We start from the raw sequence: 24437 nt of genomic DNA on the forward strand, positions 1-24437 counted from the left end.
ACCCCGTCTAGCGGTAGCGCAGGATGTGAGTCACAGCTGGGATTGCCCGTGCGCCCATGGCTGGGGGGGAGCCTTGGTGGATGAAGCTGGGCTGGTGGGATTTCGTTCTGAGGTCTCCCGTGGAGAAGTAGGCTGCATTGGGCCCTCACCTACATCTCTGCAGCCCTAGAGAGCCCACAGGGGCACAGCGCGGACCCGGAGCGAATGGGCCAGCGGCGGCTCGGGGCGTGCGGAGAGGTGTCTGCCTGGGGCGACTGGCATGGCTGCCCTGGTGCCATAGCCCTGGGGTAGCAGCGTGTGTGCACGAGGGGCTCCCTGTGGGGCGCAGAGACGTGCCGGGCATTGACCCCACAGCAGCAATCTTGGTTTCCGTTCCCTGCATCTTCCCACCCAGAGGCAGCTGGGCTGGCTGGGGGCTGCTAAGTGTCTGTAATTGCTGAGGCCAGTGTCAGCCGGCTACTGCTGCTTCCTTCCTGAACTGGGAATAGCAGCTGTGAGTCACCTCCCGCCCAGCCGCCCTTGGGACAGGAGACTGGCTCCCCCCTCGCTCGCCATTGTCTGGGTCATTTTGCCTCAGGCTGGTAGTTCCACACAGCTCAGCCAGACTCGCAGCTTCACTCCTGGGCCTCCGCTCTTCCCAGCGACCCAGGGTGAGACCCCGCTAGGCCTGGGATGGGGGGCCAAGGGAGCAGCAGAAAATGCCCGTGGCGGTTCAGCAGTGGGTGCCCTCCCTTCTGCGACCGGGCTGACCCCAGGCACCTAGTGTGGCACGGGGGGTATGGGGGTGGGGTTGTCTTGCAGAGAATGGGGCTGGTGGTTTAGCAGGAGATGGGCTCCCCTTGGAGTCAGTGCTGGCCCCAGTGCGGTGCTAGGGGGCGCTGTTTTGCAGGGAATGGGGCTGGTGGCTCCGTAGGGGGCGCTGCTTTTCAGGATATGGGGCAGGTGGCTCAGTAGGGGGCGCTCCCCCTTGGAGTTCGTGCTGACCCCAGTGCATTATTCATGGGATATCTTCTAGAAGGGTTCCAAAGCTGGTGGAGAGCGAATCCCATCCTCTTCCCTGTTCGTGCAGGATCGATTCCCCCTGGGATCTAGCGAGGCTGCTGTGAGCTGAGCCTATGGATGAAACGTCCTGGGCTTGGTCTAAAACCCTCCCTTCCCACTGGTGGCTCAGAGCAGTAAATCTCCCTGGGTTGCTGGGCCTGCGAGCTTGCAGCTCCCCCTCGTGGTTTCTCTGTGCAGCCTGCGGGAGGGTTCTCGGGAGCACCACCAGACCCTTGGGCCATGAAGCCAATGGGCAGTTTCCCTCCTACCTTGAGGCCTGTGACTCCCCATCCTAACCCAGGGAGCCAGGGCCATCTGCAGGCCAGTGCACCTGGGCCCGGGTGGCCTGGAGGGGAGCGGCACCAGCAAGGGGAGGGAAGGATTCTGGTTGGGCATCCATAGGACATTTTTTAGCAGGGCCCGATTTTGCACGTGCAAGTGGGAGCCATCAGCGGAGTAGAGGGGGATGGGCAGTGGCAGGCAATGGGCAACTCAGTGAAAATCACCTTCTCAGATATTGTTTGCATTGGGGTAGCACCTAGAGCCCCCAGGTGCGGACGGGGCATCGGGCCTGATACTGCACAGACACAGGGAGAGAGACGCCTTGCCCCACCCAGCCTCAACAGGCAAGCGGGGGGCCGGGAGAAAGGAAGAATCAATATCCCCATGGGGCAGCTGGGGCTCGGAGTTGCAGGGACTTACCCAAGGAGTCTGTGTCCAAGCTGGGAACTGAATTCAAATCTCCCGAGCCCCAGCCCAGCGCTTGCTCCGCAAGCGGGTCAGCGCCACCTGTGAAACTCTGCCAGCAAAGAGCAACCTTCAGACAGGGATTAATTGCAAACAGGGAAATGCAGGTTGAAACTCCGCCATGAAAGTGAATCTCATGGTGTGTTTGCTGCTCTGGGCGGAATCGCCAGGGCTGTGAAGACTAAACAGGGCTCCCGCATACCGTGAATGCTGAGAGGAGCGAATTGGCAGGGTTTAAAAATCTCTGTAGGGCAGGGCAGCGGGAAGCGTGTGCCTGGTATGTGTATATGCATGTGTGTGCATGGATGTGTATATGGAGGTGCATATGTGGAACGGTGAATGGATGTGCATATGGATAACTGTGTATATATGTGTGTGTCTATGTATGTGTTTATGAGTTTATATGCATGCAAGGACACTGGATTTACCATCTTGGCCTAATGTCTGATGCATCACGAACAGGTGCAAGTGCCCTCTGCATGTCTAGTCAGCGCTGTACACTCAGGAGAAGAATTCCTTCCTGACCCTTGCTGTGATCAGCTGATGGCCTGAAGCATGAGAGTCGAGCATCCCCGTCTTAGCATGTTCATGGAAGTGTTATTAGTGCTCACCCGTGCTTGGTCTCAGCACATGCACGGGACAATGTTTGTGTGTGTGCATCCGTACTGCATAGATGTGTGGACCAGCCGGGACACTTTCACCCGGGTTGGACTCTGCCTGCCTGTTGCTTTGTGATTCTCAGAATTCAGTGCTGTTGGTGTAGTTCTCTGATGGCTTTTGCAGGCTGTAGGCCACAAGCTCTTATGCAAACACTAACCGCTTGCCCTCTGCACAGGAAGTTGCTACAGCAGTGGCAGAAACATTGGTGACTTTCCTGGAAACCTTTTGTGTTTGGTTTCAAGTGTGATCAGATTCTGATAAATGACTCTGTAACAACATCTGCGTACCCCTCATCTCTGCCCTTCATGGCCTGTCCTGCTGCATTGTCACCCCTGCCCGTCCCTGGAAGCCAACACAACTACAGGCGGGCGAGATGGCGCCTATCCTGCCAAGTGCCACCAACACAAGTGGTAGCTGAACTCCCCGTGGCAGAGTTTTTAATACTGCTGGTGCCTTGGAAGGCAGGGAACATGAGGCTGGATTAGCAGCACCCAGGTGGCATTAGAAAAATCCTTGCAGGTCATAAACTGAGCTGGTTGGATCAGGAATCCCTGGGCCCTTTGCTTTAGGAGAGGAGAATTCGCAGTGGCTTTAGCACTGAGAGAGCAAACATTAAAATCCAGCCATCCAGGTGGCCAGCTGTTTAACTTTGTGGCCTCAGGGCTGGGACAGGCAGGAGAGAAAGACCTTGTGGGGGGAAGCTGGAATTTGCTTCACACATCGTTCTGTGTAACCGATCTGCCTTTGTCACAAAACTGCCTTCCAGTGGGCAAACAACGTCCTTCCCAAACTAGTTGCCACCCAAGAGCAGTGCACTAAATGCACATGTATATGAACTAAATGAGTAAAATGTGTGCAGGTACAGGGGACACCGGGGCAGAGTTACCCGAGACGGAACAGCACAATTCTTTGCTTGTTGGTTTTTAGCGACTAAATGGCATTTCTACAGATCTAGCTACGTAACCAGTGTTCCAAGGGCTATTCATTGCTCTGCCCCTGCAGAGAAATCTGGCCCCTGCAGTGAAAATAGAAGTATTTAATATTGATAGAAATGACTCGTATAAACTATTAAAAGAGAGAAATTTAGTTACCCGTGGCTATGCCTCAAGTCGGGTTGGACTAATGGCCTATTGAGCAGCAGGAAATACCAGCTTTCAGAGGAGACCGAGAGTACGTCTACATTTGAGCTGGGAGGTGTGATTCCAGCTGGCGTAGCTGTTCCCAGGTGCTAGTACCTGCAACTAGCAGTGTGCCCATGTGGGTGGGGGCTCAGGCTACCCCCGAGTACATGCCTGGGGTTGAGGCGGGCTTGTACTCAGAGCGGCTAGCCCAAACTGCTGCGGACGCTCTGCTGGTTTGGGGTGCTTGTTGGAGCACAGCTAGCACGGGAACGTCCACAGGAGCTGGGGATCCCGCCTCCCAGCTCAAAAGCAGACGTAGTCCTAGAACAACATTTCTAATCCACACGGTGCCCTCACCCAGGCACCCTGGCCTATTTCCATCTTGAAGCATCGAATTCTGCTTCCCTACATGTTCTCTGTAGCTTGTGCTGGAGAATTTATTCCTGTCCCAAATCCTGCTGTGGTGGTGGTGCTGCCTGGCTGGGTGCTGTTAAACAATTGCTAAGTTCTTCCCCAGAGGGCGGGTAGATTTCAGTGGTGGGTGAAAAATCCCTGTGGAGACAGGGCCAAATCTTAACCCCCGTTAACACCTGTACAACCTGCCAGACTTCCAAAGGATTGCATGGAGGTGTGGGGCAGAACTAGCATCTTCTCTGAAATGCTAGCCTGTTTGCCAGAAGCTGGGAATGGGCCACAGGGGATGGATCATTTGATGATTCCCTGTTCTGTTCATCCCCTCTGGGGCACCTGGCATTGGCCACTGTCGGAAGACAGGATACTGGGCTAGACGGATCTTTGGTCTGACCCGGTACGGCCGTTCTTATGTTCTTGGAGGCCAAAGGGCCTGCAGGGATACCTGCTCCTTGGCGTGGTGCTGGTGTCACTAATGAGACCCATCAGGCAGCTACTTTTTAAATATTAATGAGCAGATCTGCATACAAACACAGGCTATTAAATGCTGGTTAGACTCCCTCATGGGTGAGTCCAGCCCCAGAGGGGAAATTAGCACCAGGTGGTCTGATTTCCTCGCGGTGAGTAGATGATACGATCAAGAAGGACACCAGGCAGCTTAGATGCAAGCACACGCTGTGCAGAGCTCAGTAGACTCCAGGCAGAAGCATGTCGCGAAGGAGGGAAGGGAGGAGCAGGGAGAGGGAGACAGAATGGAGCCAGCACACAGAGAGAGAGAGAGAGCGGGGGGTCCATGCCGCAGACTCTGAACGGTACAATGACAGATTTCCCAGCATTCCTTGGGGTGCCTCAGCCTAGTAGGATCCAGTGGACTCGGAGTCTTTTCAATTAGTTTCTGGCTATTACAGTTGCAGGAGGAGGCTGCTGGATTCTGGGGCGGGACGGGGCCGTTCCGTGCTGCAGCTGTTTTCGGGTCATGGCAGCTGTCTCTGGTGTGGAGCTGCAGCGTGCCCCGCTCTGTAGAAGGGGGGGGGATCGGAAATGGTTGCTCACGAGCCCTGTCATCTCCTTTAAGCCTGACTTCCCCTAGATGCTTCAGATGTAAGATTTCAACCCTTCCTGCATAAGAGAGAACATATATGGAAACGTAAGTCGTTCACCTCTATCCACACACGCTATCTACGTCTGTACTCCATGCTGTTTCTATCATTCACACAGAGGGTTAATGGGAATACACAGCAAAAAGTACTCCAAGTGCAATCAGCAGCAACAGCCCATTGCGCTAGGCAGTCCCTGTTCGTACAGTCGAAGCACCATGCAAAGGGTCTCTGCACATAAAGGCCCATGTCCTTGGCTGGGTGTACGTTGGCGTACGAGGTCAATGGCGCTATGCCACTGGGAGCCAGCTGAGGATATGATTTTAGCTGTTCATCTACACGGATGCCCTCCCCATCTGCCCTTCAAGCCATCGCTACTGGGCCAATTTCTAGTTGGTGTCATGGCAACGGGTCTTGATTTGCAGGAAGAAGTTAGTGGCTTTATGTGCACAAGGGAGAGGCGGTTAGGATAAAGTGTGGGCAGCTGTGAAAAGGCAGAGTGTCCTTAGAGTGGTGTGTGTCCAAAACCTGTGTGTGTGTGTGTGCACACCTGTTTGGGTGTGTGTGCAGGTATGGGTGTGTACATGAGTAGGCACATGTATGTGCATCCATGTTTGGGCCTATGTGCATGTATGTGCCCATGAGTATACATGCATTCACGTGTTTGTATGTGTGAGCACATGGGAGAGCAGATGTTTGCATGTATGTGTGAGCATGTGCGTTTGCCTGTGTGAATATATTTGCATGTGTGTGTGGCATGCAGGGGTGTGTGTGTGTGTGTGTGTGTGTGTGTGCAGGTGTGCGCAGGCTTTGTGTACCAAGCCCAGCTCTGCTGTGCAGCGGTACGAGGAAAGCTTGTTTCAGGACACGAGTGGAAGTGGGTGTGGGATCGGGTGCCAGCAATCCCCCTGGTGATCAAGGGGGTGACTCCGCCCTGCCGACCCCCTCCGTCAGCCCTCCCCCCCACATGCATGCTGTTATTTCAAAGTCTCTCATTTCCGTGGGACTTACGAGCGAGAAAATAAAGCAAGAAGTGCTTGCCAGCACCCACACAAAATACCAGAATGGGGGGCACCTGCGCCTGGTGGCTCGGGAGCTCAGCCGCCGCTGGAGGGAGTCGATTTCGGCCCTGTAGTCCCGCCTGCGGTGGGAAAGCACAGGTAGGTCAGGACGTTCCAGACAAACCCACTGGCTACACCGTGCCCCTTCCCAAAAAGCCAGCAGCCCCAGTGTCGTCGTCCCCCAAAGTGATGGGGGGGCTCCAGGCCCCTGCAGCAGGAATGGGGAGGCCAGGCTGCAGGAGGAACCTCAGTATTGCCAAGGGGTCGCTTGGCTAGGAGTGCTGGAGGAGGGACGGGACAATTCCCGAGGCTGTGATTGGCTGAGAGCCAGGGGTTAATGGCCCCGGTGGAGGGCTGGGAGCAAGAGGGTTGGAGTCAGGTGACGATGGCTGCGGATTTGATTGGCTGGTGGGCTGGGCTTAATGCCCCAGGAGGATATGACGGGATCGGAATCGGGGTCAATGGACAGTGACGATACGATTGGCTAGGAGGTAGGGGTTAATGCTTGGCCAGGATATGATTGGCTGGGAGCCAGATGTTAATGCTCCCTGATGCTACGATTGGCTGGGAGCTAATCCCTCCCCAGGATATGATTGGCTGGGAGCCGGGGGGCGAGGCCGTTGTCCAGTTCCTTACATGCTGCGTTGCAGCTCGCTCTGCCGGGCCTCGCACTGCCCCCTCTGCGCCTCCGACGCCTGGTGCTGCTGCAGGGCCTCCTCCAGCCGCAGCTCCTGCTCCGCGGCTTTCCCCTGCCACTGGGTCAGCTCCGCTGCGGGCGGAAGGCAGAGAGCGGGGCTCACACCCACCGCCGGGCAGGGGATACCCACCCCCTTTGTGCGCCTTATCCCTCAGCGCCTGACCCGCAAGCCCAGGAGCAGCCACGCTCACAGCCGCAGGACCCCCGGGGAGGATGCCCGGGCGCCGGTCAGCCGGGGCTAGCGGGATCGTGTGCTAACCCGGCATGCTCCAGTGGCGGTGGGGTTCGACTGTATGGAAAGGGCCCAGCCCAGCATTGGCTGCTCAGTGAAGGGCAAGTAGGGCGAATAGTGGACTGAGGCCAGTTCCCATGAGGCTGCCATGTGGGGACCTGCCAGGATTTCCCGGCGCAGCCGGACCCATGCAGGGCGGCACCTGGCAATGGCACAAGAGCATCCCAAGGTGGGATGGGCCCGACCCCGTGGGGCAGACCCTCACCCTGCTCAGCAGTGGAGCCTGGCGGGTGGGGGGTGTTCTCCCGCCCCCTACCACACATCCCTCACTCCGGATGCCCCTGCCTCCCCCCACCTTGCAAGGCAATGTTTCTGGTGTCCATCTCGGTGCCCTCCAGCTGAATGGCTGCGAGCGCGTTCCGCAGGGCTGTCACGTTGGCGGAGAGCATGCTCTGTGGGGCGATACGGGTAGAAGGGAAAGGAGCAGGCACAGGGCTTAGAAATGGCTGATTGGGGTGGGGGTTGTGGAGAGAGGGAGATGGAGGGATAGATAGAGGGGCATGTGGAGGGATAGATAGAGGGGTACATGGAGGGATGGAGGGAAAGAGGGATAGATAGAGGGGTACATGGAGGGATAGAGGGATACGGGTAGGGATGGAGGGATACGTGGAGGGATAGAGGGATAGATAGAGGGATACGTGGAGGGATAGAGGGATAGATAGAGGGGTACAGGTAGGGGTGTCAGGGGATGGGTGGCTGGCTAGATAGATTAGATCGATAATGGCTGGAGGCTAAGTCTTCATTCCCCCCCCCATCTCTTTATTTAACTCCAGCCTCCTCTTCCCCCCTTCGCATGATTATGAGCGAGAACCTTCCCCACAGCATCTCCCGCCAGCCAGCACTGCCGCCGCGTCTCTCGCACCTCCCCGCACCGCCACCTCCATTGGCACATGGCCATTGCGCTCCCGAAGCAGGGGGACACGCCAGGTTCCCCAGCTTGAGGCTGCTTGGAAATCCAGGCCTCGGGGGGCAGCGTGCGCTCTGAACGTGCCACGACCCAGCTCCCATCCGGCTGCCGTCCCCTAAGGGGAATCTTTAACCAAGCTGTTCTCGGGGCCAGGTCCACTGTGGTGCAGGGGGGATGTGCGACCCCGTGGGGTCAGCAGAGCCGCGCTCCCCGGTGGCAGGGCAGGTTGCCCCACCGATCTGTGATGATTTAAGGCAGAAGGATTTTTTATAGCGGGTGTAACTGGGTGGCTTGCCCGTGGGCTGGAGAGCCTGGGGCTACGCCAGCCCTGATAACAGGATAAGCCCCACCCGGGTTGGATCGGGGGCCCCCAGGCTAAAAAGAGCAGGAAATTGCAGTAAAGGGGGGAAGTTCAGGAGTTTGCAGCTATGTCTGTGGGTACTGCAGGGAGGGAGCAGGCAGGGGATACAGGGAAACAGACAGAGAGGCCCTTAAGGGGGAGGGCTGGGTCCTCCTGACTCTGGGGTAAAACCTGTGAGAGTTCGTGTTTTCTTTACAAAGCCTGGGTTATTTTGGGCCAGGGGAGAGAGGGACTGAACTCGGGGTGGGGCCTGGAGGGCCAGTGTGTCCCCAGTGGACCCACCTATTGTTCGAACAACGGCATTCACCCGAGTTCTGAAGGGGTGGGAAACATGCAGGGGGCTGTCGAGCGCCCTGCCCCCCGTGAGGGCACATGGGGGGCGGCCTTGCCCTTCCGAGGGGTTAGAAGAAATGGAATCCACCCCAAGCATGCGCCGACCCCCGGCCCTTGGGTGTGTCCCCTGCGCCTCCAGCCGCTGGACAGGAAGTGGGGCTGGGAGAACAATGGGAAGCAGTGATTTTTCCAGACCCTTCATTGCCTAGAGCAGCCCATTGTTTAGCAGGAAGCGTCCAAAGCCAGCCCTTTGGACCGGTCCGGTCTGAGAGCAAGGAGATGGGGGAGGGGCTGGTTGCCCCTTGGGACCGGCCCTTTCCCAGCTGGGAGCTGGAGCTAATAATAACGTGGGGAAAAGAAAAGGCTGCGAGACACCTAATTATACGTGTCCCAAATGGCTCTGGTCTGTGTCTCAGCTAGGAATAGCTGCAGGGCTCCTGCTCCAGTCTCTGCCTAGCACCATCCCAGGGGCTCTCAGCTGCAGTCGTGGGCAGGGCCTGTCCTGAGCAGAGCCCAGAGAGCAGCTGCTGGTCACGCCCCAGGGCTCAATCCTGTTTGCTCAGGAAACAGCCCTGCTGGGTGAAAGTCCCTCAGCAGCCCAGTTACCCCACAGCAGGGATGGAGGAAAGTCAGGGCGTTACTGGGATCTCAGCATATCCCTCCTGCTCCCATGCATTCCAGGTGGACCGGGGCAGAGCCCAAGGCAGCTTCCTGGGGACGGCGCTGGGTATGCATCAGTGCCAACACTTTTCACTGGCCTTTTGAATGCCCCTGGGTCTTTTGCAGAGCCCAGATACCAGGAGCTCTGGTCTCCTCGCTTGCTGGATGCCATCCCTCCTGGGGAGACCAGTGCCCCTAAGGATGCCAGCGAACCCCTCAACCCCCCCACCAGCCCAGCCCTAGGCCCTGCCCAGTTCGCAAGCTGAACATTGCTGCAGCATGCTAGTGCCTGAGACCCACCAGCTGAGAAAGCCATTATCACGGGGGGAGGCTGTGCCAGCTGGTTGGGTTACGAGTGAGATAATACCCAGACTGACCCCCAGGCCAGGGCATCTCTTACGGCCCCACTGCCACAGCTGGGCACTCAGACTGTCAGATGCCCCTGGGAGAATCTGTAAGGGGCCAGTTAGGGAGCCTTGAGTGCAGGGGACTGGACTCAATGACCTCTCGAGGTCCCTTCCAGTCCTACAGTCTATGAATCTATAAATCCTGGTCTCCCTGGACCACTCCCCCCACCCCACCATAATCTGGCTCATACCTCATGCTCCTGGCAGGACAGCAAGGTGGCTTTGAGCTTCCTGCCCTCCTCCTTGGCCTGGCCCAGCTGCCTCTGAAGCTGCTTCTTCTTCTGGGCGTCCTCCTGCAGCCGCCCCGTGAGCTCGGCCACGTCCCGCTCCAGCTCGGCCACGCGGCCCCCCAGGGCTGAGGTCTCATTGGCTGCCTGCTCTCGGCAGCCCTGCAGCATCCGTACTGCCTCCGAGTGCCACATCATCACCGCCACGGAGACCGTCACCGCGGCGACCAGGAAGAGCAGGACCACGCACAGCCCCAGCACCTTCAGGGTGGCTTTGGTCACTGAGGGGTCCATGGTGACGGTGCTGCGACTTGCCGCCTGCAGCTGCTGCTGCCGTGTGCTGGGAGCCAGCAGCCAGGTCACTGCCTGTCTCACTTTAATTACTGCGTGTGGGCTTCCTTGACCAAAAAAGCTCCTGCCTCTGGTTTCCGCAGGTCACGGCCCACGGACCATTATAGAATTGTCACATCCTGGAGAGAGCCCTGGACTGGGCCCTGGGGGGCTCTGAGCTCCCCAAAGAGGGGGGGTTGCAGTGGGATGTGCACGCCTCAGGCCAGCAGGGAGAGGAAGGGGTTAAAATCCCCGGGATGAAGCGGGAGGGGAACCTGCCTTGAGCCTGGAGGGAACCCCTCAACTGGGGCTTGTTCAGGGGTGGGTCTAAAGGGGAGGGGGCTGGCTGCCCCTAGGCTGTGGGGAGCCAAGGGCTGAGTCTCCATGGTCCCTCCCTTACAGAGAGCTGGGAGTGCAGGGGGATGCTACAACTGGAATAACGGGGGGAGCTCAGGGCTGGAATAGCAGGGGGCTGTGACTTGGGATTGGGGGGCACCGGCAAAGCCAGGGGGTGCTCAGGGCTGGGATAGCGGAGGGGACCATGGGTCAGGATCGAAGGGCAGCAGCAGAGCTGGCTAGTGGACACGTGTACAGCCCCTAGCTCTAGCCAGCGTCTGATTCTTTGGTTTGAACTGTCGGGAGGAATTAAAAGCTGAGACCCCAGGCTGAGCCAGTGGCCCAGGCGGGTCAATCTGTGGTGCCAAGCAGGGCAGGAAGCGGCGTTCGCTCTCCTGTGGGGTGACTGGTCGGTACAGTAGCTTGTGGCTGAGAACGCCCCCATCTGTGGAGCGCCACCTGTTTTCATTCAGTAGTTTCTACAGCAATCACGTGTGCTCCTGAGAGCGGGAGGGGAGGGAGAGTCCAGCCTCAGTTGCAGACAAAACCCAGGGTTGGGATCCGGCCTGTTGGCCTCTGCCCTGGAAGGAGGCAGAATCAAGAGAGACTTTTCCTTCATGTGCGAGTCAGCTGGTGCCTCAGGAAGAGATAATCATAGCAGGGGCGAGGCCAGCTGGTTGGTGAAACATCCTCACCACTGCAGATGCTAGCTCGGCGCCCTGGTCCAGCCATTCCTGTATCCTGCCTCTGGCACTGGCCCAGGCCTGGTGCTTTAGAGGAAGCCCTTTCCTTAATGCACCATGCTGACAGGGGGAAGGATCCCTGGGGTGGTGCATCTTTCCTCCCTCCCGGCCTTTCAGAGTGAGGGGCGCTGCAGACAGTGGCAGATAATGATTTATCTCACTTGCATGCCAAGCAGGCAGAGAGCAGCGTCGCTCAGAGATCTGTGGGGCATCCTAGGGCGCAGAACAAGACCCAGACGGAGGCTGTGGCTGCAGAGGGCTGGTATTTCCCATTCCACACAAGGAGCTTCCATCCCTACCACCCTGTAGCTCCGACACTCTGTTCCCTGTGCTCCCAGCAGGCCCCGTGATGGCAAATCCAGACCACTCAAAACTGACCCCTGCGCAGAATGGGAGTGGGACGCATGGTGAATAGCAAAGCCTATTTATTCTGCAAACGTTCTCCCGGCCGAGGGCTGGTTTGTTAGTCACTTTAATCCCCCCCCCCTCCCCCTAAGCGTGAGAGCAGGTGATGCTGTCGCTGGGTCCCAGACTGGGTGTGACTCATGTGGGGGCCAGGGGCACCCCAAAACCGGGCACCCCAAATCAGTGGCCACCTCTGAAAAAATGTCGGTGGTCCATTGGTGTTTCCTACCCAAGTAGGATGTCACAGGCCCAACTTGCTGCAACTGTCATCTGGGGCTTTGGGTGACGTGTCTAAACTGTAGTGCAGGGTCATCTCCATCCATGGACCTGTCACTGCGTCCCCCTCGTCCATCACAGCCGCCCCCCCCCCCCAGTAAACAGTCCTCTGGCAGGAGACGAGGCTTCCTCCACGTGCATGCCAGGGAAGAGCCAGCTTCAAGTCCCACTGATCACTCAGTACAGATCACATGGAGGAGGAGCATGTGCCGGCCACAGGATCCAGTGCTGCTTATTCCCTGGGAGAGTCCTGGTCTCCCAGCTGGGGGACTCAGTCCTGAAACAGACCAATCAAACAAAGGGTTGTCAGGCTGGGATCATGTTGCCAGTGAATCCCTGGGGCTCTGGCTATGCTATCTGGCCCAGATCTACAAAAGTATTTAGGCTCCTGATTCTCACTGATTTCAGTGCCTGAATACTGGGGTGGCTCTGGGCCTTTGTTCACACACGGCCTAATTCTCTTCATAGCAGTGTGACCGCACCAGCATAAACCCAAGTGTGCTGGCTGGGATCTGGCTGCCGTGGAGCTGGGCCCGTTTACACCAGCTGGGGATCTGGCCCCACTGACTCCAGTGGAGGGATACCAGCGTGAATGGAGAATCAGCCTCCCCCGACTCCCAATTAAGCTGAGAACCGGGGCCTGTCTGGGTAAAGACAGCGAGTCCTGGGCCCTGGGGTATCACTGCCCTCTGGGTTCCCCCCACCCCAGAAGAGGCTGGCCAGCCCATGGGAGCGTCTCCATTGGTCTCCATGGCCCTGGAGTACTGGAATACAGGGCCCCTGAGGGGCAGGGCAAGCCCTTGGCTAATCATGCCCCCACCCACTCCTTAAATACCTGGGTGCTGACTCTGCTCCCTGCCTGGCTCCGTTCACACAAGCAGCGCAGCGAGGGGGGCTGCCAGCAGAGGCAGGAGGCTGGGAAGCCTGGCGCTGCCCACACTGGAGCGAAGTTCCTGGTGTCTTTGGAGCTGCTGCTGCAGCCAACTGACCTCCCTGTGGTACTGATCCCTGCGGGAGGAGGAGGGGAAATGCAGAAGAGTGAAAAATAGCCCTTCGATGGGCCTCATACCCTGCCAGTGCATCTCCCCTGCCTTGGGGATTTGGGTCATGGGGGGCAATCACTCATCCACTCCAGGAGCCCCCAGGGAAGGGTGACTCACCCCGACCTTTTGCATCCGTTACACCATGTTTCCATGCTGGCCCCCTGGAAACGTCGGCTGGTTCATTCATTTCAAGACCCTCCCTCTCCACAGCGTGCTGCCCAGGGAAGGGCAATGGGGTGAGCACAACCCTGGGAGCCAGGGACTGCAGGCGTTTAACCCTGAGGCCTGGTCCCAGGGGAAGGGCCCCCGGGGGAGAACTGAAGTGCAGGGGTCGCCCAAGGGGGCAGGTGGGCCTTACTTTTGCTCCTGGAGATGCTGGACCGTGTTTTTCCAGGCGCTAATTTCATCTGGAAAACAGGAGTGGGAGGGAAGCTGGGATCAGAACTGCCACAATGCTAGTCACCCCCTCCCCATCGTCAGGGCCAGAATTAACCCTCTCCTCTCCCCACCCCTGCCAACGCAAACACCAGACGGTGCTGTGCAGGGCTGAGGTGCTGCTCTGACCCCTAGCGTGTGCCCATCGTGCCCAGTCCATTGGCCAGACTTCTGCACTGGGGACGCCTGGGCACCTTGAGCCGCTCCCCATGCTGTGCTGATGACCGCCCGCCGCCCACTTTGTTCTGTTGGACGGACTGGCCGCCACTCGCTTACCCTTTACCTGAATCTGCAGCATCAGTCACCTGTCCCTGCTGCCTGTATCACACTGCATCCTCCTCTCCCTTCCCATCAGCCGCCCACTCCCCCCTTTATCATTCCCTGTTCCCAGGAGCTCTCCCACTGCCTGTGAAGCCCATCCGGTCTCTAGAGCAGGCCCCTGGCCCAGGCAGTTTACCCTGGATGAGTCCTCCCATGAGGTCACCGGGCAGGAGAGGGTTGCGGTGAGGGACAGAACCAGGGAACTGTTTTTGCAGGGCTGCCCTGGGGGTGCCGGAGCTCAGACCTGTCCGGGTCGTGACCGGCACACAGCAGTGGCAAGGGAACCAGTGTGCAATCCTTGGAGATGCTGGCACTGGGCGACATCCCAGGGAGGTCTCTGCCTGCCTTATCCCCCCAGTGAGGCACCCCCTCCCTCAGGAAGCACTTGCCATGACCCCCCAGGCACCTGCAGAACTAGGAGCAGGCTCTGCCTGTGCAGCGGGGCTGAGAACAGCAGCGGTCTCACCTTGTAACCTGCCTTTTTCCACCTTTTGCTGGGCAATGTCGCTATTTAACCGGGTGACCTCCTGGGTCAGGTTGATGACATTCTTCTGCAGGACGTGCTGAAGGAGGAGAGAAAGAAGAAACACCTTAGATTTTCAGAGAGCCCTGCATCCTCAAAGCACTTTCCAAACTGCCTGGGACTCACTCAGCCCATCACTGAGATGCAGCCACCTCTGGGGTGGGGCATGACATCTGTTTATCAGCTGACACCGAACAATTTAGGACAGGAAGGGAAGAAGGCACCTGTATCCAACTGGAACAGCAGACAGGCAGGACGTAGTCACCCCGGATAGGTGTTGGTCAGGATCACGGAGCGAAGAGCAAGGCTCTTCTCCATTTGCTCAATAGATACCCAGGACTGAAACAGAGGTGGGGCTGCGGGCCAGGACTGAGGGTGTCAGGGAGCTGGTGACAGGGAGCCTCAGGCTGGACTCGTGGGGGGCCGTGCACTGGGATGGGGCGTCGTCGGCAGAACTATGTGGCTGGGCACTGCAGTGCCAAACAATTCCACCTCCTGGCTGGATTCCAGCCTGGTCTCTCTCCTGTGAGCAGAAGAGCTGGGGGTGGGGAGGGAAGGCCGTGTTAACCTTAGCACAGCAGTATCCCATCCCATCTGCCTCCTGCTGCTGTTTGGCCCTGGCCTGGCCTTTGGCTAGAGCTGGCGTCCCCTGGCACCGGTTAGGAAGGGGAGGAGGGAATTCCAGCGGTGAGTACAAGGGCTGTCTGGGAAGCGGGGGGCTCAGATCCAGCTCCCAGGAGTGTGTGTTGGCAAGTGGGCGCCACGGTGCCATCGGCTGGAGGCAGCTGCCCCACGTACCGTGTGGTTCCTGCACACGTCAGAGCCCTCCTGCATCTCCTGCAGGGTCCAGTTGGCACTGGCCAGCTCCTCCCGCAGGGCCAGCATGTCACTGTGCATCCACTGCTCCATGGCCACAAAGTGGCCCAGCCCGGCCGCCAGGATGAGGATGATGGCGAGTTCCAGGATGGCCACGGCGAGCCAGACCTTCCTGCCGCCCCAGGCGAGACCCCCGGGGTCGCCCATCGGGGCCAGGGGGCCCAGCCGGAGCCAGGCAGGCGGACACACGCTGCAAAGGAATGGGGCAGTTTGGCCCTGTAGTGTTTCTAGCAACCTCCTCATTAGCATACCCCTCATTAACATATGCCTTAATAGCACGGCCCAGATTAGCAGATCACCCGCTAGCATAGTCCATAAATTTGCATGCAATTCATTACCACCAGTAATTAACATATTTAACACGGTGATTAGCAAACCCCTCATTAACATATTCATCGTTGTCTTGCTTGCTCGTCATTGCATATCGTATATTAGCATATCCATCATTAATTAGCATATCGTACATTAGCATATCCCTCATTAACACGTCACGCCAGCTGTGCCTGTGCCCTCCCGGGACGCGCGGGGCTGGGGGCGAACTGGGGCAGTGCCGGGGCCGCGGGGATGGAGGCCGGACGCTGCGTCCCGGGCACCGGGCAGCCCAGGCGGCCGCCTGCGCGGGGTCGGGGAGCGCCTCCCCGGGTGCAGGGGGGCTGCATTAACCCCTGCCGGTCCCGCAGCACCGCTGGGCGCGGGGGGTCCCAGCACCCTGGTCTCACCTCGGCCCGACGGGACGCGCCAGGCCCCGGGAAATCCCAGCTGGTCGGTTTCGGGTCCGCCCCGCCCAGGCTTCGGTTTCGTTTCTCTGCAGAAGCTGCCGCGGGGAGGGGAGGGAGGCGGGACTGGGCCGGTCCGGCGGCGAAGTGCAGGCGGCGAACCCCTGGGGCCAGAGGGGGCGCTGCGGAGTTCATGGGGGACCCCAAAACCCTGGGGACACGGGGCCGGGCAGCTGGCTTCGGGCTTGGTCCCCCCATTGCCACCCAGCGGGGTTAAAGGGTGCCCCCCAGCAGGGCTGTGGCATGGGACTCCCTGCTCCCAGGAGCAGCAGCAAAGCCCCCTCCCCATAGGAGCAGCTGGGGTCCCCTCTCTGCAGCGCTGGCAGTGGGTCCCCCCAGTATTCACCTTGGGGGCATCTGTGGGGGGGCAGGGGGTTCACTGCACATTTCTCCGGCTAGGCACATAATCCAGTGCTGAGCAGTGCAGGATCCCCCTGTGGCTCGGGGTTAGCACCCCGTTGGCATAGGAGGGGCCCTCTCAGAGCATTGGGCTCAGGCTGGCTGCAGACTCAGGCAGCAGCACTACAGTGGTTACACTCTGGTCACGTTTTTAAGGTTTTCTTGGGCCAGCAGGAGGGCTAGAAACTGACCTTTTTAATTGATTGATTTTCAATGAAAGCCCCGGGTCTGATGCCATTACTTGGCTCCCGGAGCGGGGCCCTAGGCATGGGCCTACAGCACTTTCCCCTAAGAGCGCCCTGTGCAGAGCCCATCACTCCAGCCCAGGAGCAGGGAGGGGGCTTGCTGCCCCATGCTCCAAACTAGCAGCAGAGTTAGGAGCTGCCTCTTCCCTGCTCTCTGAAGGCAGGTCAGGCGTGCGACGGCCATGAATACGGCTCTGGGGCTGCTCACTCTGAGCCCCGGGTCTCTGATCGGGCAGGGCGTGGGAGGACAAATGACACCACAAACCTTTGGGGTTGGCAACATTTTATTAGAAAAATAGAAACCCTCAAGGGAGCAGCAAATACCCCAGCTGGGGCTTGACCTCACTCAGGGCAACCGTCCTCTGGGGCAATCTCCAGCCAAGAAACGCCAGGGGCTCTGGATGAATTGGCTCCATCCTCCCTGCACTCTTCATCCGCTGGATCTTCTTCACCATTTCCCCATCGTCTTCCAGTGCTGGGCAGGAGCCAACGAGATCCTTCCGCCAGGGCTGGGCTGGGCAGGAACCCGCCTCCCTGCACGACCCAGGGGAAATGCCAAGCAAGCTAGTGGTTTAGAATAGTTCCCGTGAGCATTTTGGGGATGGGGGCGAGCTGGCCGTGCTATGCAGTGTGACCTGGTCTCATGGGGATTCTCCACTCTCCCGCTGCCTGGTCAGCCCTGAAACACAAATCCCGAGGGACAGAGAGAGAGTCCTGCATCCCCTGCCACCGAACACTGCACTGAGCTACCTAATAGCAGAGGGAGAGAGAAAGTGGGGATGGGGAGTGAGGGGCAGGGGACTGCAGAGAGAGGGCGGCTTTGTGTTTATAGCACGGGGCCGGTACTCTGCAGATCTAGGGTCAAGTCCGGGCTCTGCCCTGTGCTCCTGGGGTGACTCACTCATCTCCTTGGGCCTCAGCCCCCGCATCTGTAAAAGCGGGGTATGGATCCTGCCTTTGCCTGGCTTGGCTACTCACAGTGTGAGCCGGGCAGGGCTGTGTCTCCTTGCCTGGTACAGCTGGGCCCTGTAAGTGCTGCCGAGCTAGGGGAGGGGCTTGGCATGGGATGGAGAGGTACAGGGGGGCCGCGCTGCAGGGCAGGAGGACGCTCTCATGCCCGGGGAGGCAGTGGCTGAAGACAGGAGCTGTCTCGGGTGGAGGTGACAGAAAGGGGCCCTGCAGCCTAAGCGGAGATAGCAGCAGGACGGGGAATTGAACCGAGTCCACATCCAGGCTCCTCAGTACCTATACAAACCTGCTTCTCTCACAGGAGCAGGATCCCGGTGAGGGACAGAGCCAGCAGGCTCAGGTAGCCGGCCACGATGGGGATCCGGAGGCTGCTCCCACCAGAGCTCTGATTCGTCTGCCTATGGAGCTGCTGCTGTTCCAGCCGCCGGATGTCAGCTTGGAGCTTATCACTGGGAGAACAAGTGAAAGGGAAGGAGATGGTAGCAGAGAGCTCTGGGGGAGGGCCCCCCCACAGCGCAGCCCAATGGGGCAGGGACGGGCTGGTCTCACCTGTGCTGCTGAGCCTCCTGGAGCTGCTGTCTGAGCTTGTCTATTTCACCTGGACAACGACAGAGGGGACACCGGGGCCGTGCCAGTCAGATAAGGCAGCATGCTTCTCCCCCCTCCCTTCGAGCACGTCCCCCTCGACACCCCCACCCCTCCGTCTGTCTCATCGGGGACCGCTGCCTGCACTGTACCTCCTGCCTCTATTTCCCATGAGCCAGGCCTCTGTGTCAATGGGGCGGAGGGTCCGAGGAGAGGTTTGGGTGCTGAGATGAACACAGGATTGGGCCCTGCCTAGTCACCTCCCCCATCCCTTTATCGGCCAAGAAGATTTTGGCCTTCTGCAGTTGAGGATGATTGTGGCAGCGCCTGGGACCCCCAGCCATGGGCGAGGGCCCCACGGTGCTAGGCGCTGTAAAAACCCACAACAAAAAGATGCTCCCTGCCCCATGGAGGTAACAATCTCAGCAGACGACAAGAGAGAACAGGTGGATGTAGACACACTGGGAAGGACAGCTCAGCCTCTGTGCCCTGCCCAGTCCTTGGTCTCTCTGCTGGGGCGGCCACTGGCTGCTGGCTCTGGTGGGTGTTTCTGGGTTGGAGACCTTTGTCCCCTTTGAACCAGGCTGAGCTTATCGTAACAGTCAGCAAACAGCACCTAGGGCACCCAGCCATCCATAGCCGATTACCAACCTCACGAGCCAACCAGTCCCCTGTCCCCCCCAAGGAGTGGGGAAGTAGGTCCCGGCTCAGGGCAGCAGAAAATCCCCCACCTGGAGTGACCTGGTCTCCTGGCTCTGAGCAGGAGGGTTTGTCCTGGTCCCGCCGCTCCTGTAATGTTACTTGGATCTGGCTGAGAGGACTGGGCCCAGCACACGGGGCTTCACACTTCCATGACCCTGGCCCCGGAAGCTCCACGCATGCACCCCAGAAAGGCGTCCCCTGTCTTAGAGAGGACCTCTCCTGGCCATTAGCCAGGAGCTGCTCAGAGCAGTCGTCTCACCTTGTCCCCGTCCTTGCTCGGTGCCTCGGCCTCCCAGCTGGGTGATTTCATCCTTCAGGGCAGTGATGTTGTTTTGCAGGATGTGCTGAGCGAGAAAACGAAAGAGAAAAATCAGCATCTCTGAGAGCGATGCACACGGGAAAGCCTTTGCTCACTTGTGCTGTGCCACAGCTCAGAAAAACACCACACGGCAGCTCAATGACCGTGGACACACTCATTGCCGTTCCAGGGGGAGCAGAGTGGAGTTACTGGAGATGGATTCCTGTCTTCAGAACAGGCCAAGGGGTGCTTGCATCAGACCTGAAAGCTGGCACCCCCAGCAATAACCATAGCCCGGCGCTGGGCACTGCTCTGTATGGAGTCACAGGGAATGGAGCCTCCTACTGCGGCACCAACCCCATGTCCTTCAGGCCTAGGTGAACAGACCTCTCAGCTATTATCTGATAGGTGCTTATTATTTTTTCCTAGTTCAAGGTTCCCCTTTCCCCAGCTCTCTCCCAGGGTGCTGCTAACGCCCAAATCAGCCTTTCGTCCTCTCGTGGAGAACTGAATTCGACTCCAGTGGTGCTGGTGTGTGGGGGTGCACGTCTGACCAGACCCACTGGACCTGCAGGACCTGTGGTTCTCCCATTCCAGATCTCTGGGACCGCCTGGATCAATGATAGGAGACAACCAGATCCAATGCTCAGGAACAAACAGGGAACAGAGGGTCAGGAACAGGCCATCAAACACAGACTGACTAGACCAGCCAACTTTACACTACTAAAAGGGACCAGGGCCGGCTCCAGGGTTTTTGCCGCCCCAAGCGGCAGGAAAAAAAAAAAAAAAGCCGCGATCGTGATCGGCAGCAAGTTGGCGGTAGCTCTACCGCGCCACTTTCTTCTTCGGCGGCAGGTCCTTCCCTCCGGGAGGGACCAAGGGACCCGCCACCGAATTGCCACCGAAGTGCCCAACGTGCCGCCCCTTCCCCTTGGCTGCCCCAAGCACCTGCTTGCTGAGCTGGTGCCTGGAGCCGGCCCTGAAAGGGACCCTCATCTTCACGTCTGTCTGTCCCGCTCAATCCCATCTCTTCACTTACTCTTGGTTTCCCTCCTTCCCCCTGCTTCTCCCACAGTCACAGACTCAGTTTCTCTCTGTCTCTCGCAGGCTCCACGCTGCCTGCCGCTGTCCCCCACCCCCACCCCTCCAGCTGTCACTTCCCCTCTCTCTGAGGGGAGAGACCACCTCCTCTCCACAGAACAAGACAGTCCATTCCCCAGGCCACCCTGCAAACTGCAGCTCCCCAGACAGGCTTGAGTCGCTGCACCATGTTTACACAGACATGTGCAGAGAAGAAAATTAATTTGATCGGTAACAAAAAGCCACCAGGGACCCAGGTGACCCCGCGGGCTAGTGCAGCCGCCTCTCACCCCGGCAAATCCTGCATCGGGGAGCAAGTGAAATGAGCTGCCTGGGACTCGTCCCCAGCCCAGCCCAGCCCACCCCACCCCACAGAGCAACGGGACAAATCCCTTGCTCAGGGAAGCTCCGGGGTGGACCAACAGGGGGCGATGCATATGACAGTGTGGGGAATAGCACTGCGGGCTGTGGGGAGGGACCCTGGAAAAAGCTGCTTGTGCTGGGGGACGTGTATTGACAAGCACAGGCACGGCCCCACCAAGACAAATCGTTGCAGCATTTTGAAGAGCAGCCTGGAATGGTCCCCTGGCTGTGAGCTGCCCGGGGCAGGGCCTGGCGCTGGCACCTTTTCACAGCCCCCAGCCCTGCGCCACCCTGATCCTGGACAGGGCCTCCTGGGCGCTACCGTAGACTTATATTAAACAGCAACAACATCCAAAGCACCCACCGTCAGGCTCTTGCAGGAGTCCCAGCGCCCGCGCGTCTCCCAGAGGGTCTGATTGGTGCCAGCCAGCTCCGACCGCAGCGCCGTGACCTCTGCCCTCGCCCCATCCCACTGCTGTTCCAGGGCCCTCTTCTCCTCCTCCAGGTTGGCGAGTTTCCCCGTCAGAGCGGAGGTGTTTTTCTTCAGCTGCTCCTGGCACTGTCTCAGCTGGGTCGGGGCGAAGGAGATATAGACCACGCAGGCAATCAGACCAATTAACACTAAGATGAAGGCAACCGACAGGAAAATACAGTAGCGCGTCTTCCAGTTGTTCCCCATGCTTTTGTTCTCCAAAAACGGGGGGCGGGGAGGGGAAGTTCAGCAGCCAGTGCTCATCCCAGTATGTGAACCTCACTGAGCTGACAGCCTGGCAGCCTCACTCTGCAAAAAAGAAAGAGTTTCTTTTGCCCTCTAGTGTTTTCTAGTTGTGCTCCTCATTAGCATATGGGACGTGTTCCTGTTCTGGGGGGAGATGGATTTCCTCAGGAACGGCCCTTTCCAGGAGATCATGTGGTTCGAGGGAGTCAGGCAGTGCTGGGCTCGGACAGATTTGGGCTGTAGCCCCAGCGCTCTGCCCAGCTGCGATGTAACCGGGCTGGCTGGGAGAGGCTGCGAGCGCTGCAAAGGGCCCTTGTGGCTGGAGGTGCTCTGGGCTACCGTGCGGGAGACCTGGATTTGAGTCCCTGTCCCTCACCTTCACTCTGCCAGGCTCCGAGTCCATCCCCAGCGCTCTGCTCTGCCGCTGCCGGAGGTCCTGCTGGGTAGTGCCCTGCCACAGGTCTGATCCCTGGACCCCCACCACTGGCCGAGCTCGGGCGGGCTGGCTCCAGGCTGGGGTGTGCCTCCTGTGCAGGGCAAGGCCCCTGGGCTGCTCTAACCCTGCAGGAGACCTGGTGGAGCCCTGCCCGGTGCTGGAGGCTGGAAGCCCTGCAGCCCAGACAGCCTGGGGAGCTCTGCTGGGCTTGGGACGGGCCATGTGGGCCAGACGCCCTGAGGTGCTGGTGGGGCTGTGTGCTGAGCTCCCCCTGGAGATAGGGGCTTTCACTTGGGCTGGCGGCAGAACCGGAGCGGCTGGGGCCTCTGGCACTGGGGGGGCTGGGGCAGCGCCATGTCCTCCCCCGCTGGGAGCTGTGCCAGCCTGGGGGGGGTCTCTGGGTTATGGGGACCCCCCCAGCTCTGGGGCTCCTGGAGGGTTATTTTGAGCCATGTTCCATTCTATTTCCACCTCCCTGCATGACGATAAAATAATAAAGGGCCATTGTCCATGGATAACGCGCTGCCCCCTCCCACACCAGTCGCAACCTGAATTCACCACCCCACCCGCCCGCCCAGGGCAGGGGCAGGGGCAGTGGCAGGGGCAGGTGAGCTTTGTCCCCGTTTCACATGGTGGGCCGGGGGGGGATCTCGGGCACAGAGAGGCCATGGCTGCCAGTCAGTGTCATCTCCTGACCCTGGCGGGGGCAGCTCAACAGGGCAGGGGGGAGCTGGGGGAGGGGAGAGGTCCCCACTAACCCAAGCACCCCAAACCCTCCCGAGTGGCTGCAGGGACATCGCTGCTTCCCTTCCACCAGCACCAACACACACACACACACACCTCATCAGTTGGGAAGGGGCTAATTTACCTGCAGCTCACAACTTTGGGGCTTTTTCTTTTTTAGCTCAGAGAAAAATTTCTTTCTTTTTGTCTTTTTATACCCCTCCTCCCCAACACAGCCAATAACCCAGGACATTCCTCTTTCCCTGCTGAGGCAGCGGCCAGCCCACTCCTTGGGCCCTTCCTCCTCCAAAACCAGCCAGGCCCCTGCTGCAGCCTGTGGGCGGTGGGGGAGGGGTTGCTCAGATCCACAGGCAGGGGCTGGGCTCCAGCTCGGGGGAGCGGGTGAGGAAGAAACGCTGGGTCCAGACCCACTAGAACTGCCCCCGGTTCTGGAGCGCCCGGCCTGTGGCTGCTGCGTGGCAGAGAACCGCACAGGCCAACCCGCCTGCTGGCCTGGCAGGAGCTGGGGGCGGCCGGGGGTGTTTGCTAGACAATGGACTTTGCATTGATGATGATTATCATGTACAGCCCCTAGCGCAGCGGGGTCCTGGCCCATTGCTGGAGCTCTTTTGATAGGTACTGCCATGGGGTGGCTCGTGGCTGCCCCTTTAAGGGAGGGGGCTGATCCAGCCTCCTGTGACTGATTGTTCACCCCTCCGCTTGGGGAGGGCAGGCATGGGACCTGGACCTAAGAAGGGGTTAATGGGAGCATCTGGGCCCTATCAGACCCACTCTGCTGCAGTTGGGGGAGGGGGTGTGTCAGGCAGGGTGGAGATAGGAGGAGGAAGCTATGGGGTGCTGGGGCAGACAATACACTCGGGCTTGCCTCTTGCTTAGGGGGCTGGGGGAAGGGAGACAGTCCCCGTGGCAGGCCCTGGGGAGAGACAGAGGGCTGGCACTGGCTGCAGGAGAGGGGTTCTGTCGTGGGTCTCAGAGAGGAGCAGAGGATGACAGTATAAGCTGGAACAGGCTCTGTCTTTAAACACGCTAGGGCAGCGCTACATCAGTGGCTCTCCTGTCGCTCTATGCAGCACATGATATTAAATCACCGGGTGATTTAATTATTAACCAATCTACGTTATTAACCAATCAGGTGGCTCTTACCATGTTATTAACCAGTCTCCAGCACACGAAGGAGTGCCGTCAAGGTAAGGCTCATCACCTGAAGTTTGATAACACATAGGTCGGAAGAAGCGTGGCTCATTGTCGTTGATAAAATAATAATAGCTGGTCCGTCATTTTGCTGTGGGAGAATCATATACATGAAATATTCGCACTGTTTAAATAGGAATAGCGAGCACTATAGTAAATGAAACAATAAATTCCCGCCACGGTGGCTCTTTAGGGTAATGGCGTAGGCCAAAAGGCTAAGGGGAAGAAATTGTCTCAAGTAAGATTGTACTCCATTTTGCTTATTTTGCCTTATACTCCATTTTGCTCATGAATTAGTAAGAAGAAATTGTTGTGAGTTTATTCTTTGCTGATTGTGTTAACATTTGCTCTTAGAAGGAGAGCAGTTTTAGGGCTGTAACTGCCTTATTTGCTGTTTGGTGTGAGTGAAGAATGTCCAGTGATTAGCTGAGACAGGCCAACTGGGCCGGATGGTCAAGAAGGGAGCGGAGGAGTCAAGAGGCGCCAGCTTTATTCTCAATCACCCGGAGGGCAGATTGACGACCCTAAAGCAAAGGCATCGGTCCCAAGGACGAGATAAGGAGTTGAGCCAGAGGGACAGATAAGAAACAGCTGCGGATCCTCCCAGTAACAACTCAAAAT

The 24437-nt window shown here is 58.6% G+C and overlaps 2 protein-coding genes across 4 annotated transcripts; both read right to left on the reverse strand.

The window, feature by feature from the left end:
* Nucleotides 1-5075: 5075 nt before the first annotated feature.
* CCDC194 (coiled-coil domain containing 194) lies at nucleotides 5076-10316 on the reverse strand. The gene is made up of 5 exons (XM_065421984.1): nucleotides 9987-10316; nucleotides 7423-7519; nucleotides 6775-6907; nucleotides 6089-6218; nucleotides 5076-5099 (listed from the first exon to the last, which is right to left on the reverse strand). The coding sequence occupies exons 1-5, from the start codon at nucleotides 10314-10316 to the stop codon at nucleotides 5076-5078; spliced, it is 714 nt and encodes a 237-aa protein (XP_065278056.1).
* Nucleotides 10317-17005: 6689 nt separating this feature from the next.
* On the reverse strand, nucleotides 17006-21512 carry LOC135894187 (uncharacterized). Of its 3 annotated transcripts, none has more exons than XM_065422240.1 (5): nucleotides 21092-21512; nucleotides 19246-19330; nucleotides 18249-18297; nucleotides 17986-18148; nucleotides 17006-17264 (listed from the first exon to the last, which is right to left on the reverse strand). In XM_065422240.1, exons 1-4 carry the CDS (start codon nucleotides 21404-21406, stop codon nucleotides 17995-17997), a joined length of 603 nt encoding a protein of 200 aa, XP_065278312.1. In that variant the 5' UTR covers nucleotides 21407-21512; the 3' UTR covers nucleotides 17006-17264; nucleotides 17986-17994. The 3 variants fall into 3 exon arrangements, with proteins under 3 accessions (XP_065278312.1, XP_065278311.1, XP_065278314.1); XM_065422239.1 differs by having other exon boundaries at nucleotides 17006-17409; XM_065422242.1 differs by lacking the exon at nucleotides 17006-17264 and adding an exon at nucleotides 17405-17480.
* Nucleotides 21513-24437: the final 2925 nt, after the last annotated feature.

Source organism: Emys orbicularis, chromosome 24 (assembly GCF_028017835.1).
Source record: "Emys orbicularis isolate rEmyOrb1 chromosome 24, rEmyOrb1.hap1, whole genome shotgun sequence".
NCBI classification, from domain to species: domain Eukaryota; kingdom Metazoa; phylum Chordata; order Testudines; family Emydidae; genus Emys; species Emys orbicularis.